Raw genomic sequence first — 15171 nt, forward strand, 5'->3', positions numbered from 1 at the left:
CCAATTCTTAGCCTAGAGGTACTGTAATATGGTTGTAGGGATTTCAGATTGACTTTTATTGGCAGCTTCTGGGAACGGCGATTGCTCATCAATTTGGTATTAAAATCTCTGCGTAAGATTTGTTTTTAACTGTTTCTCTAACAGTTGGAGATTTGCTGACCGAGCAAAATATGATACTCGAGAGATCGTTTTTTTAATTCTGTGTCAATATCACTTGACCATGAGTAATGTTTCCATGGAACGGATACTGTTTTGTTGACCTTCGAAGACAAAGCGGTTTCTAAGACACGATGCCTTGCCTTGCGAATAGTCTTTTTTCCAATGCCAAGGAAGTATTCGGCAAAAATGGGCGTTTAGGACAAGGCCCGGAGGCTCTTTAATTCTTGACATTGCACCTTATATTTCAAAGGAATCTTTTACTGAGTGAAACCAATAACAAAGTTTTAAAAATAATGATATTTCGGTTCAGTAGTAGAATGTTTTTTTGGTGAATCAAACTTTGTTTAGTTATATGCTGACAAATATTGTTAACGTTATAGCTATTCCAAAGCTTTCAAATCCCTTGCACGCTGCATTCGTTTGCTTGTTGGTTTTATCACCCAGTCCCTACATCCTTTTTTGGTTTCCCCATCGACTACTGTCATTAAAATGCTTATACGATATTGCCTTCTCGATTAAGAGTACCTCCCCAAATTGAGAAATCACTTTATTATCATACCTGTACAGCCATAACCAGTGGCGGCGCCAGCTACTGCTAATTTAGATGGTAGTGGGGTAGTTCCAGTAAGGCCACACCCCTTTTGCCTTGTTTCAGTGCTTCGTACCAGGTTAATTTTCCTTAGATAACTTGATCTACCCCTACCACGCTTTTTTTAATCCATTTCTAGAAGAAATATGTAGACCATTTTTCGACAAAAGTGGGGGTAATTACCCCCATACCCCCCCCCCCCCCTTGGCGCCACCACTGGCCACAACTAGTGTAAAATTTTACCATGCAGTTAGATACCTTGCCAGATACCCAAGGAATCCTGAAAGGGAAAAGCAAGGGAACAGAAAACTTCATGTCGTTTGCAAGAGTACTCAAATCTTGGTTTAATTTTTTCCTCAATAGTTTACAACCATTCGAAGTCGCAAAAGTATAGACTGTAAGCGGTTTATTACATCCACACACAATTATATGAGCATCATTAAAGGAGATCTTATCCAAAGGTCATTCTGCTTATCAACAGGCTTTCTGATGAATACCTGCAATGCTTGCCAAAAGTCTTGGTACAGTAACGTAATTTTTCAAGGGCAAAATCAGCCACCCCTCCCCCCCCCCACCACCCTTGAACAATGTTAGTTTACCATAAAACGACGTAGGGGATTAGGAAGAACGCTTTTTTCTGCAACTTCTATGATATTTTTCTAAATTATCAACATTGTCTGAGAGGCAAAAGAGAAACGACTTCAAATCGATGTTCCATGTACTTTTGGCAATGATTGTATGCACGCTGAAAATTATAAGTTTTCTCTCCAGTGGCTTTTGGCATGACAATTCTAATGTAGTGCTCTCATCATTCAGGGCTGTGTTTTTTTGAAAATTACACGGGGGCCGTCTGTCTCACCAATTGTGATACTTTGAATGTTATTCATTTAAAGTTAAAATGCTATAAAACTAAACCTATCATATAAATATTGCTCCTCATGAAAAAATTTACCTCTTCCGCCCTCATTCCTGGTATCATGCCCACAATAGTGTCGCTGCGACAGTAACATAACATTGCGCAGCATCGACTTGATTTATATTGTCAAATTTGGTCGTGATCGAGATGGTATATTATTGCAAAGTAAAGCCTTATTGAAGGAATTTTTGAGGCCAAGATTCTCTTCGTCGCCGGAGCAAGATATTTAGGGGCTTCGGTGCTTGTAATTGAAAAATGTGCTTTGCTTTAGATGTTTTTGTTCCATTGCAAGAAGCACATGTTATGATATGCTTTGTTTTGCTATGTTATGCCATGTTATATGTTTAATGTTTTATCTTTTATGTATGTTTTATGTTATGTTTTTTCTCCATAGGTTCAAATTTTAATAAAAGCTTTTTTAATTTTTAGGCTTCTTCCTCAAACTTGGGTGGATTATCCCGCTGAGACTCAATCGAAACTAGGTATGCCTTATATTTTTTCGAGCCTCTTTGGTGTGTTTTGTTTTCAACATTGCTAAACTGCAAATAAATTTAAGCAGCTGTCGCTATCGTTAGTAAGATGCTAGATAGTGATTTCTGTCACTTGTATGTCTCCGTTATCCTCAACTTCGTATCTTCTTTTCAGAGATGGCAAAGGAACACGGTAATTAGCCTTGATAACTCCAAAACTTTAATGACCTAATTCTTAGGAATTCATTTATTCATTAAATTTATATTTCTGCTCAAGTCTCTTTCCCGATAAGCAGGCGCTTCGAGCTCAAAACCGAACTTTGAGAAGCAGCCGACCCACAGATCTTCAACCACCTGCCTCTTGAGCAAAATCCATGTTACTGCGATGTATAGCGGAAGTTTGGGTTTTAGGATTTTGATCCATGCTTTATCACTGTTGTGATTTTTTAGCTTCATCATATGTTTTTAATTCACCGTTTAAACTGTTTGGTTGTCTGTTGTGAATTCGTAAAAGTGACACACCTAAACTCTACTTCACTTTTTGCCATTGTACCATTCAGTTCTTTGGTTAAAGAGACACAGTCATTGTGGTGGCTTCCTCGAAGCAAACCTCCTCGAGCCTGTTTTCTTTAAGGACATTGACATGTTTGGGTTCTTCAAGATGTTGCCATTAGAATTCAAAACAACTGTAGGATATTTTCAAAGTGACAAACTTTTTAAAGGAACGTGGCATTTGATAACATAACTACGGGGATATAAAATTCACCAACAGAAAACAGAAGTCTTATCAATATTCAATATTCGTGTTAAGATGAACACTCTATCGACATATCTTTCTCCGTAACATATTAAGAGAATTATGAGATAAATAGAATGATTACCTTTGCCCTTTGCGATTAATTACTTAATATTTCAGAGTCTCGATACTACCTATTTTAAGGCTAAGTGATAATCAATTTGTGCAGTGAAAATTCAAAGCTATGCAGAAATTAGCTGTTAAATTTCTAAGGCAGACGAACTTAACATAACTATGTAGTCATATGAAATGCAAAACAAGACAAATCAAAAGAAGCTTTTTTTTAAATTACAAAGCAACAAAGATTTTTTTCTGCCCCAATCTAAAGATGTCATAACATGACAGAACTTCTGATTAGACAATACGTATTCCCTTTTCGTACTGCCTCGTAAACATACCGTCTCGGATTCAATTTTTCTAATATTGCAAATTATCGTGTGGCGATAGCCATATGGTAAAGGTCCCCTTTGATGCTAAAACAATTTTATTTCCTGAGGAGCTTTTAGAGAACCTGTGCAATAGGAATTTTTACATGATAGCCTTTTTACAAAAAGTGACTGCTGTGGAAAGTACTGTTATTGTGAAGAAACCAGTCTTTCGCTACCTTGTTTATATTTTATCTTCATAGGCAAAGATGACACCATTCAGCTAGAAAACTCACGATATCTTTGGAGTCCATTGTTTCCAAATTCCAGTGGAAAATTCCCTCCCAGCAGATCAAAGCATACTGCCGTTTTGTATCATGGATACATCTATTTGCTTGGCGGGCGTGGCAAAGCTTCTACTCTGAAGGATCTATGGAGATACAGTCTTGGTAACGTATGATTTGCAATTCTGTACCGAAAACCTTGCAATTATTTTAAAACTTTTGTCATGTTATCCTATTTGCAAACCTTTCACAATGTTTATCCACACTCGTCTGATAAATCTTTCTGGACCTTGTCGCTGTCATTTATTTCGATGTTAGCTCTCAAGAATTTGATTGACCCATAGCAACGAACTTTTGATCCTCAATTCTCCCAATTTCTCCACAACATAAACCTAAAAATAGGCTCCTTTGTCCCTCAGACCTCTAGTACCAAAATGAATACGCCTGCCCTTTGCAGATATTTCAATAAACATGTAGACTATATTTCAAAATGTGCAGTGTGATAACAGGATGATAGTCCTGTGTACTTTCTCTTTATCATGCAGGCTAAATATTTAGAGCAAGCATTCTTGGCTTTTGTTCTCATATATTTAAATAAATGTATTTTCAAATTTTATTACTATTCTCATACATTATTTTGAAGGTTTTTGCTTAATTCCGTCACTCACTGCTAGTTCATTGCAATAAAATTTGCCGTTCTTTCATATCGTTAGGCAACATTAAGAAAGAGGCGAATTTGATAGACAATACAATTGATAAGCCTTTCTTATTTTCATCTCCAGCTGAAAACAGTTGGGAGCAGGTTAAAATCGGTGGAGGAACACGACCACCAGCTCTAGAAGGACACTCTGCGGTGGTTTTCAGGGTACTGTCTTAACTACAATGCTTTTACCCTTTTTTGAAAAATATTGGTTGGCAAATGGAGCTTGTTGCGAATTTGCTTTTCTTTTGTGAATTCTGATCTGAAAATGAATAAACGTAGTAGACATAAATATTAACCTGCTTTCCATTTTTTTCTTGAAACAAGTTTTTTATTTCTGATTCTTCGAGCTTCCTTCTCCCAAAATAAATCTTCTCTTCAAAAATATTTCTTTTTAGCTTCTGACTTCAGCAATGAGTTAAATTAAAAAACTTTATATAGCATGAAGGTTTAGTTTCACGTCATCTTTTAAATGTATGTACATTGATTTTTATTACAGAATCAAATGTTCGTGTTTGGAGGAGCATTTACAAATGATAAAAGCACCCCTTTTTGGAATTTTGATTTCGGTATGTGTAGATCTATAATTTTGAATCATTTATATGTTTTTTAGATATCTTAGTTATAGATGTATGATTTGGTAGTGTTTCAGAAACATTCTGGAAAAACTATTGAAGTCTTCATAAATATATATCTAGGTGATTTCGAAAAAGCCTGAGATGTTTCTTTAAAACGTCAATCTGATTACGTGCAGAGATTCTTTCAACTGAGATATAAGGCTGTTCTTTATTAATGGTTACAGGTAAAAAACCTCAGAACCTGACATTTTATTCAATTTAGCTTGCTATTTTAATAACATAGCTTTGTTATTGCACGCCGCAATGAAGATCAAACGTTTCAGTTTAATTTTTTGAGTTGTTGCTTGTTTAGGTATTAGCAATCAGAATTGAAAAGGCACTCTTAATTGTAAAATATAGCGTGACTCAGCTGGTGTCAGTATTGAAATCTTGATGTCCTAAATTTCTTATAAAGTCTCGGTAATGAATTTGTCGTTAAAACAAAGTTGCGAGTGGTTTGCTATAAATTTCTACGAACTTCATTATTCTTCAAAAAGGAATTTTTTGGAAATTTGTCGGCTTAGGTCCTTAGCTTCATTGAGCCGCAATTTTGGCTAACTTTTTTTATACCTATCGTGCGTGCGTATTACAAGGACTAAACATATATTACAAAACGATACCACAAGGAGCATGGGAATACATTGCAATCCTTTGCCCTCAACACGAAACATTATAAGTTAACATATTACAGCATAATCTACAAGGGGCAAAAGAGAGAACGAAACTACATAGAGCTGGGAGGAGAGGAGAAGATTCCGAAGAATTTGTTGATACAACCTCTTTGATGATGAAACACTAGTGTGTTTCGATGATGGTTTTATTTGATTTATGAGATAATCGTATACCACCATACAACATTATTGAATCTGATTCCTCATTTGAAAGGCCTGACAAACCGCATGAAAGCAGAATTGCCTGTGCTTGGTTAATTGCCTGTATAGGCCTACTATTGCAATGCTTTCCTTGTATATGTTCCCAAACAAAGAAGCTTATTGCGAAGCGTTACTGAAGTTGTCTTTTACACTTCATGCATGAATGAAACATTTTGGATTTAATATGTTAAGTTATAATGTTTCGTAGATTATGCCCTTTCTAGATTATGCGGTTAATGCAATATACCTTTCAGTATTTGGTTTAAGTTTTGAATGAAAATAAAGATGGGCTAATGAACATGCTTTCGTGGTTGGTGTGAAAAATATTTTGTGGGAAATAAATGATAAATACCCGACTTTTATCCAATAAAAATTACGGATGAGTGAATTAAATTAATATATAACCACGTTTTTGGTCCGGACAGTAGCTCAAAAGTGCTTAGGATTCTCATTGACTCTTTTTCTCTGATGTTTTGATCCTTTGCCATCGTGCAGCAAGCTGCCAAATTCATGTAAACGTCTGTCTTTAAATTCGCCTCTAAAATCTAGAATTTTCCATCATTAACCTGTCAGTTTTTTTAAAATAGTCGCAGGATAGTCGCAGGATAGTCGCAGGATAGTCGCAGGATAGTCGCAGGATGGTCGCAGGATAGTCATCAAAGATATTCGCAGGAATCTCATTTGTATTCTTTAACTTTTATCGACAGAGACCATGACATGGAAAGATTTAAGCCAGAGCAAATTTCAGCAGGTAACTAAGTAAAGTTTTATCTGCTTTGACTTCCTTTGCGGCTCAGAAAAACGTTTTCAAACCATCCTGCCTGCAATTCATTTATCTCGATTACACATCCTTTGATTCTGATATGAGTGTATTATTTATTCAAATTTTTGATTGATTGAATCTGTAAAAAAAATTCTACTTAGTAAAAAAATTTTGAAGCTAGATAGAATCTGGCTTTTTGACCACGCTAAAGAATATGCATTTTATCTAAACAGGGAAGTTTGTTTGAAGAAGAAAGAAATAAGCATGCTCAGTCAGCCTAGATCGAGTTATTGTTTTAGCCAGCAAAGCCCTAGCACGTTGCTGGTTATCATCTTAGATTCAAGCGTTTCTGTCTAGGACTCGCTCTCTCTAGAAGTCAAATAACAAGGAATTTTTCTGTTTCGCAGGAGCCTTCTAATCGTAAAGGCCATTCTGCCTTTGTGTACAGGGATTCGATGTTTTTATTCGGAGGTTCACTAGACAATGGCTCTCTGACCAGCGAACTATGGAGATATGATTTTTGTAAGTTCTTTTTCCATGCTATTGTCTGGTATAATGTTCATAGCTTGTTGCTTATTTGCATCATTAAATTTCGTGCTCCTCACCAAAGGCTGTTTGTCGTTGTTTCCTTTGGCCCTGCCGTCATCTTTTTAGTTTCGCCTCTTTATGAGGTATTAAATTGGTGCATCGAATATTGTCATAAAGTCAACTCACATTTTAAAATACAATGGCAGTTTAAAGGGCATATGTCGCATTAGCAGTTGGCAAATACAACATAAGTGTTTGGAGTGGACTCCATCGTTTCGTGATTTTCATTACTGCTTCTTGAATTTTTATTGCCGAAAAAACTCATCCTTGATTAAATGTTTTGTACTAAGCAAAACAGATAATTGTATTGCATTAACCAATCAGGTTTTCGACACGTGCCCTTTAATTTTTTTGCTGGTTCTCTACCTTCTTTTTTCTCATTTGGCTTGTATACCCTGCTTTTATCATGTCTAAATGGAGTCAAATTCTGACTGAGTACCAATTAGTAACGCCATAAAAAACACGTTCTTATGATTTTTACATTTGACCAAATGGCGTAAAAGAATACCATGAAATACCTTTAAGGTTGCGAAATCAGTTAGCGCCATTGCCATTGAATGGCATAAAACAAATCAAGTGGTTTTGCTATTGGATTAATGTTATTTTGGCTTGGTTTGTAGAATTCACAATCAATACCAATATGTTATGATTTGATATGAAAAGAACCTGTGCTCATGATGCCATATCTCTTCCGATTTCTAACCCATGACTAACAGCATAACTGATGTTGCACATTCACGTGTACTTCATAATTCTCTTTCAGGTTAAGAAGTCATAATTCATAAAAATCCCAAAAATTTAATTTTTGTTTCATCATAACTTTTGAGCTCTATTGCACCTTGAGTATTATTTGAACCTATGTATGCTTGCTATGGCAAAACTACAGAGTTGTCAAAACAACACAGTTTTATAGCATCGTAAATTCCTTGGTGTACCGAACTACCGAAAATCAGCCACCTTTCCACTTTCACTTAAAAGCCTCAGTGCAGCTTATCCTGAAGCCTAAGTCCCAGTCTCTTATTAGCTGCTTGCCATTATGACATCCTTTTGTTAAAATTACTCAGCATAAAGCAAAACCAGCTCAGATCATTTTCAGATTAGGGATCATGAATACATAAAAGAATAAAATGGACTTCAAGTATTAAAAATTGTATTTTTATTCCATTCAAGCTACATTGCGTTGGCATCTGATGCCGCCCAGGGAAGGAACTGAGTTAATAACAGGACGGCATTCGCATTCTGCAGTTGTCCACAACAATGCCATTTGGGTTTTTGGAGGGCTTGACAGCAAAGGAAGGAAGAACGACCTTTGGACATGGGAATTCGGTTTGTTGCTTTCATTGCATATGACTTAATAGCTGTAAAACCCATTGACCACCTCCTATAATTATAGAACACTGGACGATGCAATATGAACCATTAGTGTTCATGAAGCACTGTTATAATTTTTCGCTGGAAACTTGTTTGATATTCTTTCCTAAGGATGCAGACGATATCTAAGGCTCATCGCATAATCAAATCAGGACAATATACCACCCTGGTGTATAAGATATCGAAACTCGTGGGGTACGTTTTAGGAACGTTTTATATTCCAAGAGAGGAATACTGTCCAAATGGATAGAGCGCTCGACCGAAGTGCTGAAGGCTGTGGTTTGTATCGAGGCTGGTCTCCTGTCCACGTTACAGCAACCGGGAACCGGTGGCATACTAGAGAAACAACGAATAAGAGGACATATAGTATTAATAGCTCAAACAGAAAGTGCAATGTGAAAAATTTAAATCTTCTTAACATTGCGACGTTTCTCTTGATCAGTAATATTGCACAAAAGAGATTGAGCTAACATATACAAAATAGACACAATTGAATATTGGGTATTGTTGAAAGATGTAAGTCTTTTTGAGAGTTGCGAAGAAGGCATAATATCTGTATAGCAAATGTTTTCAATTCCAATTTTCTGTTTTCTTTATTCAGAGCTTTTTACTTGGACAAGGGTACGACAAAGAGCTGGCCCGTCACCACTGGCAAGGCATAGTGGCTCGAAGGTAAAAATGTCTTTCTGTTTGGTTTACTGCCCCGCTTTCTTTCGAGCTTAAATCAATTTCCTATACCTCTTTTTTTTCCTATGCTGTCAATAACCGCACACATATATATAAATACAAAGTTCAAGGTTTTTCTACTATTTCCGAGGTAAGTTTCGGTGAAAAGCCAATCATTGTTGAAATTTTGATAAGGTGCCTCGTATAAGTTCAGTTTCATATTTGTTGCCGAATATGGCTTTGGAAACTTGCTAGACTTTTTTTTGTGAGGAAGGATCATATCAGCTTTTTTCCAAATCTAGGACTTTGAACTGCTGCAAGAGAAAATTCGAAATTTGCAAAAAATTGTGGCTAGAAAACAAGGTCAAAACATTCATTGATTGCAAATAAATGGAACCGTGGAACCGAACTATCGATTGATTAAAATGATGAAATATTAGAATCGCAAAAGTTCCGTCTAGGATTTTGCCTTTAGTAGTAATAGCTCCTTAAATGTTTGGATTATAAAAAGCGAATGGCTTTTTAGATTAAGGTTCCTCCTTTATCTGTACTTTACAAAAGCTTTTATATCGCTGTCATCAAATTCTTCGTTTGGTAATTTAATTTACTGATGTGCCATTAGCTTTGATAAGTAGATTTATTCCTTTTGTTTAGATTTTCCGGATGTACGATGCAGTGTGGCATACAAGCTCCCATAGGAAGCTCAATAATCCAAAAAGATCTTTACAATGATCTTTACCTTACGTTTTAGTAATTACTTTGGTCCTCATCCTAATCATCGCACATTCTATTCAAACAATCGTTTCTTCTATTTTTGTGTGTCATTTGTAATTTTTTCAATCCCAAGGTCATGGCAACTTTGACTGCAACTGATGTTTGTAAGATCTCAAGAATTTTAAATGTCCTCATCTTGATTTGCAGCAATCCTTCAATAATCGTTCTCTTTTGAAGCAGAATTGTTTACGAAAAAGCCTATGTAGAAATGCAAAAGAATCTTTTGATAGCCAGCGTTTGTGGCTTTTCGTAATAAAAAATATTTAATCACCAGTGGCATTTTTGTTGAATTCACATCAGCTGCTACCGTGCAGAAATTTAGTTAATATTCAAAATTTGGTCGTTATGTATATATGGATATAAATTCTCAATGTTTCTGTTTTTATTATAAAATTCATTGATTTAATAAAGCGGGTCAAGTAATCACGACCTCTTTTCGACAATTTCGCGCGAGTGATGAACACTCTGATAAAACAGGCTATTAATCTTTTATTAATAATAATATACAGTTGAATCCCGTGAAGTGGTATCCCGGATAACTCGGACTCTTAATATGCCGTATTGATTTTCAATTCCCACCGGATTTTCCTATCTTATTCGCCTTCGAACCTGGGATAAGTCGAATATTCGCTAATTCAGCCCATTTTCTTGAAACAACCCCTCCCCCCCCCTCATCCATCCTTATTCCTGTAACTAATATCGACAACAGCATCGGGTCTTGAATAAATTGCTAGTGTGTTATCTAATTCCACCTTGTCGTCCTTCCAAATGTTTTCTTTTCTCATTTTTTCTTCGCCCTTCTTCCAGTTTGCGTATACTGTATATATTTCTTTCTCAATTTCCAATTTATTTCTCTGTTTCTTTATTCATTCCTTCATACATTATTCATTCCTTCATACATTATTCATTCCTTCATTCATTATTTCTTCAATACCTTTTTTATTGATATCTTCTTAGGTTCCCAGCTTCCTTCATTACTTCCTTCCACCTTTCCTTTCTTTGTTGCTTTCTTACTTTCTTCGTTCTCTCCTTTTATTCCTTCTTTTTTAAGTCTTTCTTTCCTTTATCCCTTTTTTATTCCTTTCTTCATCATTGCTCCCTTCCTTTAATTCCTTCATTCGTTCATTCCTTTTTTTCTTCCTGTGTCTATATGACATGTTTGCGGTGCCTGCCGTTCACAATCCAAGCAAACAATCAATTTATTTCATTTTTGTTTCAGGTTGGTTCTTTGATGATAATCTGTGGAGGTGAAGGCAACGAAATCTTACACAATGAAACGTGGACATTCTCTTTTGGTAAAATACTTTAACCCATGATTAGCTTTGTCGTGTTGCTAAATAGATCTAATCGATTTTTTCCACAAGCAGAAATTTAACTGTTGGTTTGAGTCCAGTAAATATTCCTTGCAGAAGCAGAAAGTTCATCCTTGATTAATGAAGCTAGTAATCTTTGCCTAAGCCAAACATACACTAATTGTATTCTGTTCATAGCTTAGAAGACGCTGTTTATATGCTCTTGTGGTTTTCACCATTTTTATGGGATAACTAGACGCTTGAATTTCCTTAATCCTGGCAGCTCGAGCTTAATTCACCCAGATGTTGTAGACAAAACCATGCCAAGACTCACCAGCACTGATTTGACCTCGTGAACACACGTAAATGGCTGGGATTTGATAATCCTGGAAGACAGTTTGTGGAAAATCAGCAAAATGTGCTCTGCATATAGTTTCTGCTCCCCATTTTGAAGATGTTTATTTCATCACGATCGCCAAAAAGTCATCTGCGTACACGTTTCGGTATAATCAAATTTTTTAGTGTGTCTTTGATTATCTTAAAGATGCAGCGATTCTACCTACCTGCTGGTAAAAATTGCATTTTTATGGTTTTTTGCCAACCAGTTAGCTAAACTCACAGACCAGCAAATGTTATGTGATTTATCCAGGGCCGTAGGAAGCACCTTAAGTCTGGGGGGAGGGGGGGGGCACAACACTTTAAAGGCACTTTTCACTAAGGTGGGGGCACTTGACATATGTTTTGTGTGACATGCGCTGCAAAATTGTGTAAATTGTGTTATGAATGATTTTCGCTTCAGAACATAACAAAACGAGTTTAAACATAATTGAAGTACAACCAAAAACGATGTAGACTAAGATTTCAAGACTGGGATCAAACGAAAGTGGCTGACACGGAGTTCCTTTCCGTCTGCAGTCTGCTTCTTGTTTCAGGGGAATATAGAACAAAAAGGGCACTTTCTGAAGAAGGACACTAATTCGTTTACTGCGAAGTCTTGGAAGCACATGCCCTTAGTGCCCCTCGGTTCCTACGTCTCTGGTTTTATCATCGATTCCTACGCCAAAATTAGTGTGGCGAAGCTCAGTTTATACCAAAGTAGAATAAAATCGGTGCATAATTGCAATAAAAAGAAAATGATTTTTCATCCGATCTGCTGAGATAATGTATTTGAAATTTATATTCATAGTCATTTTTGTAGCTCTTTGCTATTGTTTCTGTTACACATGGTTGCTGATGAATTTTATATAAAACCACCGATTAGCTGTCACTCGAAATGAGTCAGGGCTCTGCTATATATTGATGAGTTTCTATTGAGAAGCAAGATGATTCTATTGGGAAGAGGATAAAAAATCTGAAATCGTTCGGTTATTACCAGACTTGAATTTGGAAGAACAGATACACACCCATTCTCTCTACCGCACTGAATGATCTTGATGCTGGATTAAAGTGCAAGTTTCTTGTTCTGATTTATTTGCATTGCTTCTCTTCTAGATTCTTTACAGTGGAAAAAGATAACACCTTTCAGTTCAATAGCCCCTACACATAGATGCAATCATACTGCCATTGTGTTGAATCCATATTCTGCCCACATTGGCAGATTAAGGCCATCAACGACAAAATCTGCTCCGGACGAACACTTAACCGGGCTTAGAGGCTTTCATCCTGTTCGACAGCAATTTACACGAACAGGATCGGTTGACTCAATTTTGGACTATCATGAGCAACGAAAATGTAAAGGGAAAAGCTTGGATCTTTCATATGAATTAGACAACCCTGGCTATGATAAGAGTTTTCCGGATATACCGAACGATGATGATGTAGAAACGTTATTGACCGGTAATTCAACCATGGACAGTAGTCGTGTAATTCAAGTTAAGCCGTATGGCGATACAGATTCGCAGAACTGGGAAGAAGGAGAACGCTATCACCAGAGTAACTGGTCTGTTGTTATTATTGGCGGAAAAGGCAAATACAGCGCGGACCTGTATAAATCCTCTATAGACATATGGAAATGTGATATTGGTCCAGGTTGGTCTTTGTCAATTCATCAATTTGTTATCCATGATTTTGCAATAAGCTCAGGTGTGGTTACCTATGACTCCTAATGGTTGACTTGCCCAAGTTTCAGTTATTAATCAAAGAAAAATCATTAAATTTGAAAAAATGAACAAAAAAAGGGGGAGGGAGGGAAGGAGAGGAGCAAAGGAAGGGGGAAGGAGAGGAAAAGGGAAGAGCGAGGGGAAAAGTTTTTCCTCCCTTCCCAATTGTCTTTTTTGCTCTCCTCCCTCCTCTTCTTTTCTCCCTTCCTCCAGACTGGGACAAGTTTATTTATAGTTTTTTTTATTAATAACTGAGACTTGGGCAAGTCAACCCTAATGGTAGACATGAGGTCCCTGACACTTCAATCATAATGTCTTCTTTGGGATAACGGCTGATATGTGTTGACAACTGACTACGTGTTTTGCACCCATCTCCGAAATTTGGGCTGTCACCCTGGCTGGAAGGATCCAAATGACAATTTTAAGCTCTTTTGAAAACTTGAATCCAAAGCTAGTCGCTTAAAATGCTTTTCTTGTCTAAGACAGAAATATAATGTCTCAAAAACCTTTTTGCCATACTAGGTTTGAAATAAATTCGTTAAAGTACTTGGTATATACCCAATTTCTGCCTTAAATTGTGTTATATTATCAAATTGCTCCAGATTTCATTGGAATTATTTTGGACACGTTGTATTATAGCCAAGATATACACTTTACGAACGCCATTCTTGTCGGTAAATCTAGAGACCTCCCCCCTCTCCCCCCCCCCCAACAATTTTCTTTAGCCCCTGGTGGTATCCCCGAATGCTCAACTGATGCCTGACATTAGGCTAACTCTTGATCAATCCTATACCTTCTCGTTATTGGCACCAGTTTTGCTAATAATGTCTGTTTTTTAAAAGATGCAAGCTGAAGTATTTATTTTTTGTTTTTTCATGAACTGTCAATCTTTTTGTAGATGTTGGCTCATATTATCACAAAGAAGTTAATCCGACGATTTTCAAAACCGCAGGAAAACGCCAGACAGCCGTCATATCAGTTGGAAACAGGTTTGGTACCAAAGAGCAGAATTTTCGTAATCAATCAAGTGATTGCGACCGCTTAATTATAACTGACCTAACAACAGATGAAAACTCTGTTGTTACCACCGAAATTTAAATGTTTTGTAGACGAGGTCTTCCAAAGTGACGTCGTGTTTGTAAGAAAAATTAAAAGGGAGTTTGACGATTAGCATTTGAGACTCCTTTTCCAGAGCCGATTTGACGAAAGCAAAAGTTTGAAACTTAATTTTGTTATGGAAAATCTTTACCCAGTTTTCGTCACTCTTATGTATAGCAACAAAACTGACACCGCGCGAGAGGGATAACATTCCATATTTATTTGTGAAGGTTTTCGTTGCCTTCAAATATCAGATTTTGTCAAACAGTGTGTTAAGAGGCGTATATGATAGAGAGCTGGAATTTTTCTCATGACGCCAGTCTAAACAGCACAAAAAGGGACAGTTTCACCAGGCTTAGTTGCTCAGCCTTTTAGAGACTGGCTACATTACGCGATTAAGGTGTTACACGATTCTCTAGCCAGACTGTTGAGCCAAGGTGATTTTACTGTACGTCAACATTTTAGATAAACTTGTTATGAATTTTTTCTTAGATTTAATACATGTTTGTTTTAATAACGAGGTAATTGGGTTTTAATGGTTTAACGTTCATTAGTTATGTATATACTTCAACAGGTAAATTTTACATTTACCTTTAAATGCAATGGTTACAGTAAAGCTGGTTTATCAGTTCTATTTTATTTTTTATCAAATTTTGTTGTAAATATGTATTCTTTAAAGCGCAATGTTTTAATCAATTTGAATACAATGAACATACAACTCGTTATACGTACCTAAAGAGGGAATATTTGGA

General features: G+C 36.4%; 1 protein-coding gene across 2 annotated transcripts in view; it reads left to right on the forward strand.

Moving 5' to 3' along the window:
• LOC135682766 (uncharacterized) overlaps positions 1–15163 on the forward strand; it is a 37319-nt gene extending 22156 nt beyond the window's left edge. For both annotated transcript variants that reach the window (XM_065197791.2, XM_065197792.2), the window contains exons 13-23: positions 2094–2146; positions 3559–3744; positions 4362–4444; positions 4779–4848; positions 6476–6519; positions 6939–7053; positions 8290–8445; positions 9092–9162; positions 11150–11225; positions 12714–13250; positions 14220–15163. In XM_065197791.2, coding sequence (XP_065053863.2) covers positions 2094–2146; positions 3559–3744; positions 4362–4444; positions 4779–4848; positions 6476–6519; positions 6939–7053; positions 8290–8445; positions 9092–9162; positions 11150–11225; positions 12714–13250; positions 14220–14419 — 1591 coding nt within the window. In that variant the 3' untranslated portion in view covers positions 14420–15163. The remainder of the gene's footprint in view (positions 1–2093; positions 2147–3558; positions 3745–4361; positions 4445–4778; positions 4849–6475; positions 6520–6938; positions 7054–8289; positions 8446–9091; positions 9163–11149; positions 11226–12713; positions 13251–14219) is intronic.
• Positions 15164–15171: the final 8 nt, after the last annotated feature.

The sequence above is a fragment of the Rhopilema esculentum genome, chromosome 16 (genome assembly GCF_057945365.1).
Source record: "Rhopilema esculentum isolate cy_ngs chromosome 16, ASM5794536v1, whole genome shotgun sequence".
NCBI classification, from domain to species: Eukaryota; Metazoa; Cnidaria; class Scyphozoa; order Rhizostomeae; family Rhizostomatidae; genus Rhopilema; species Rhopilema esculentum.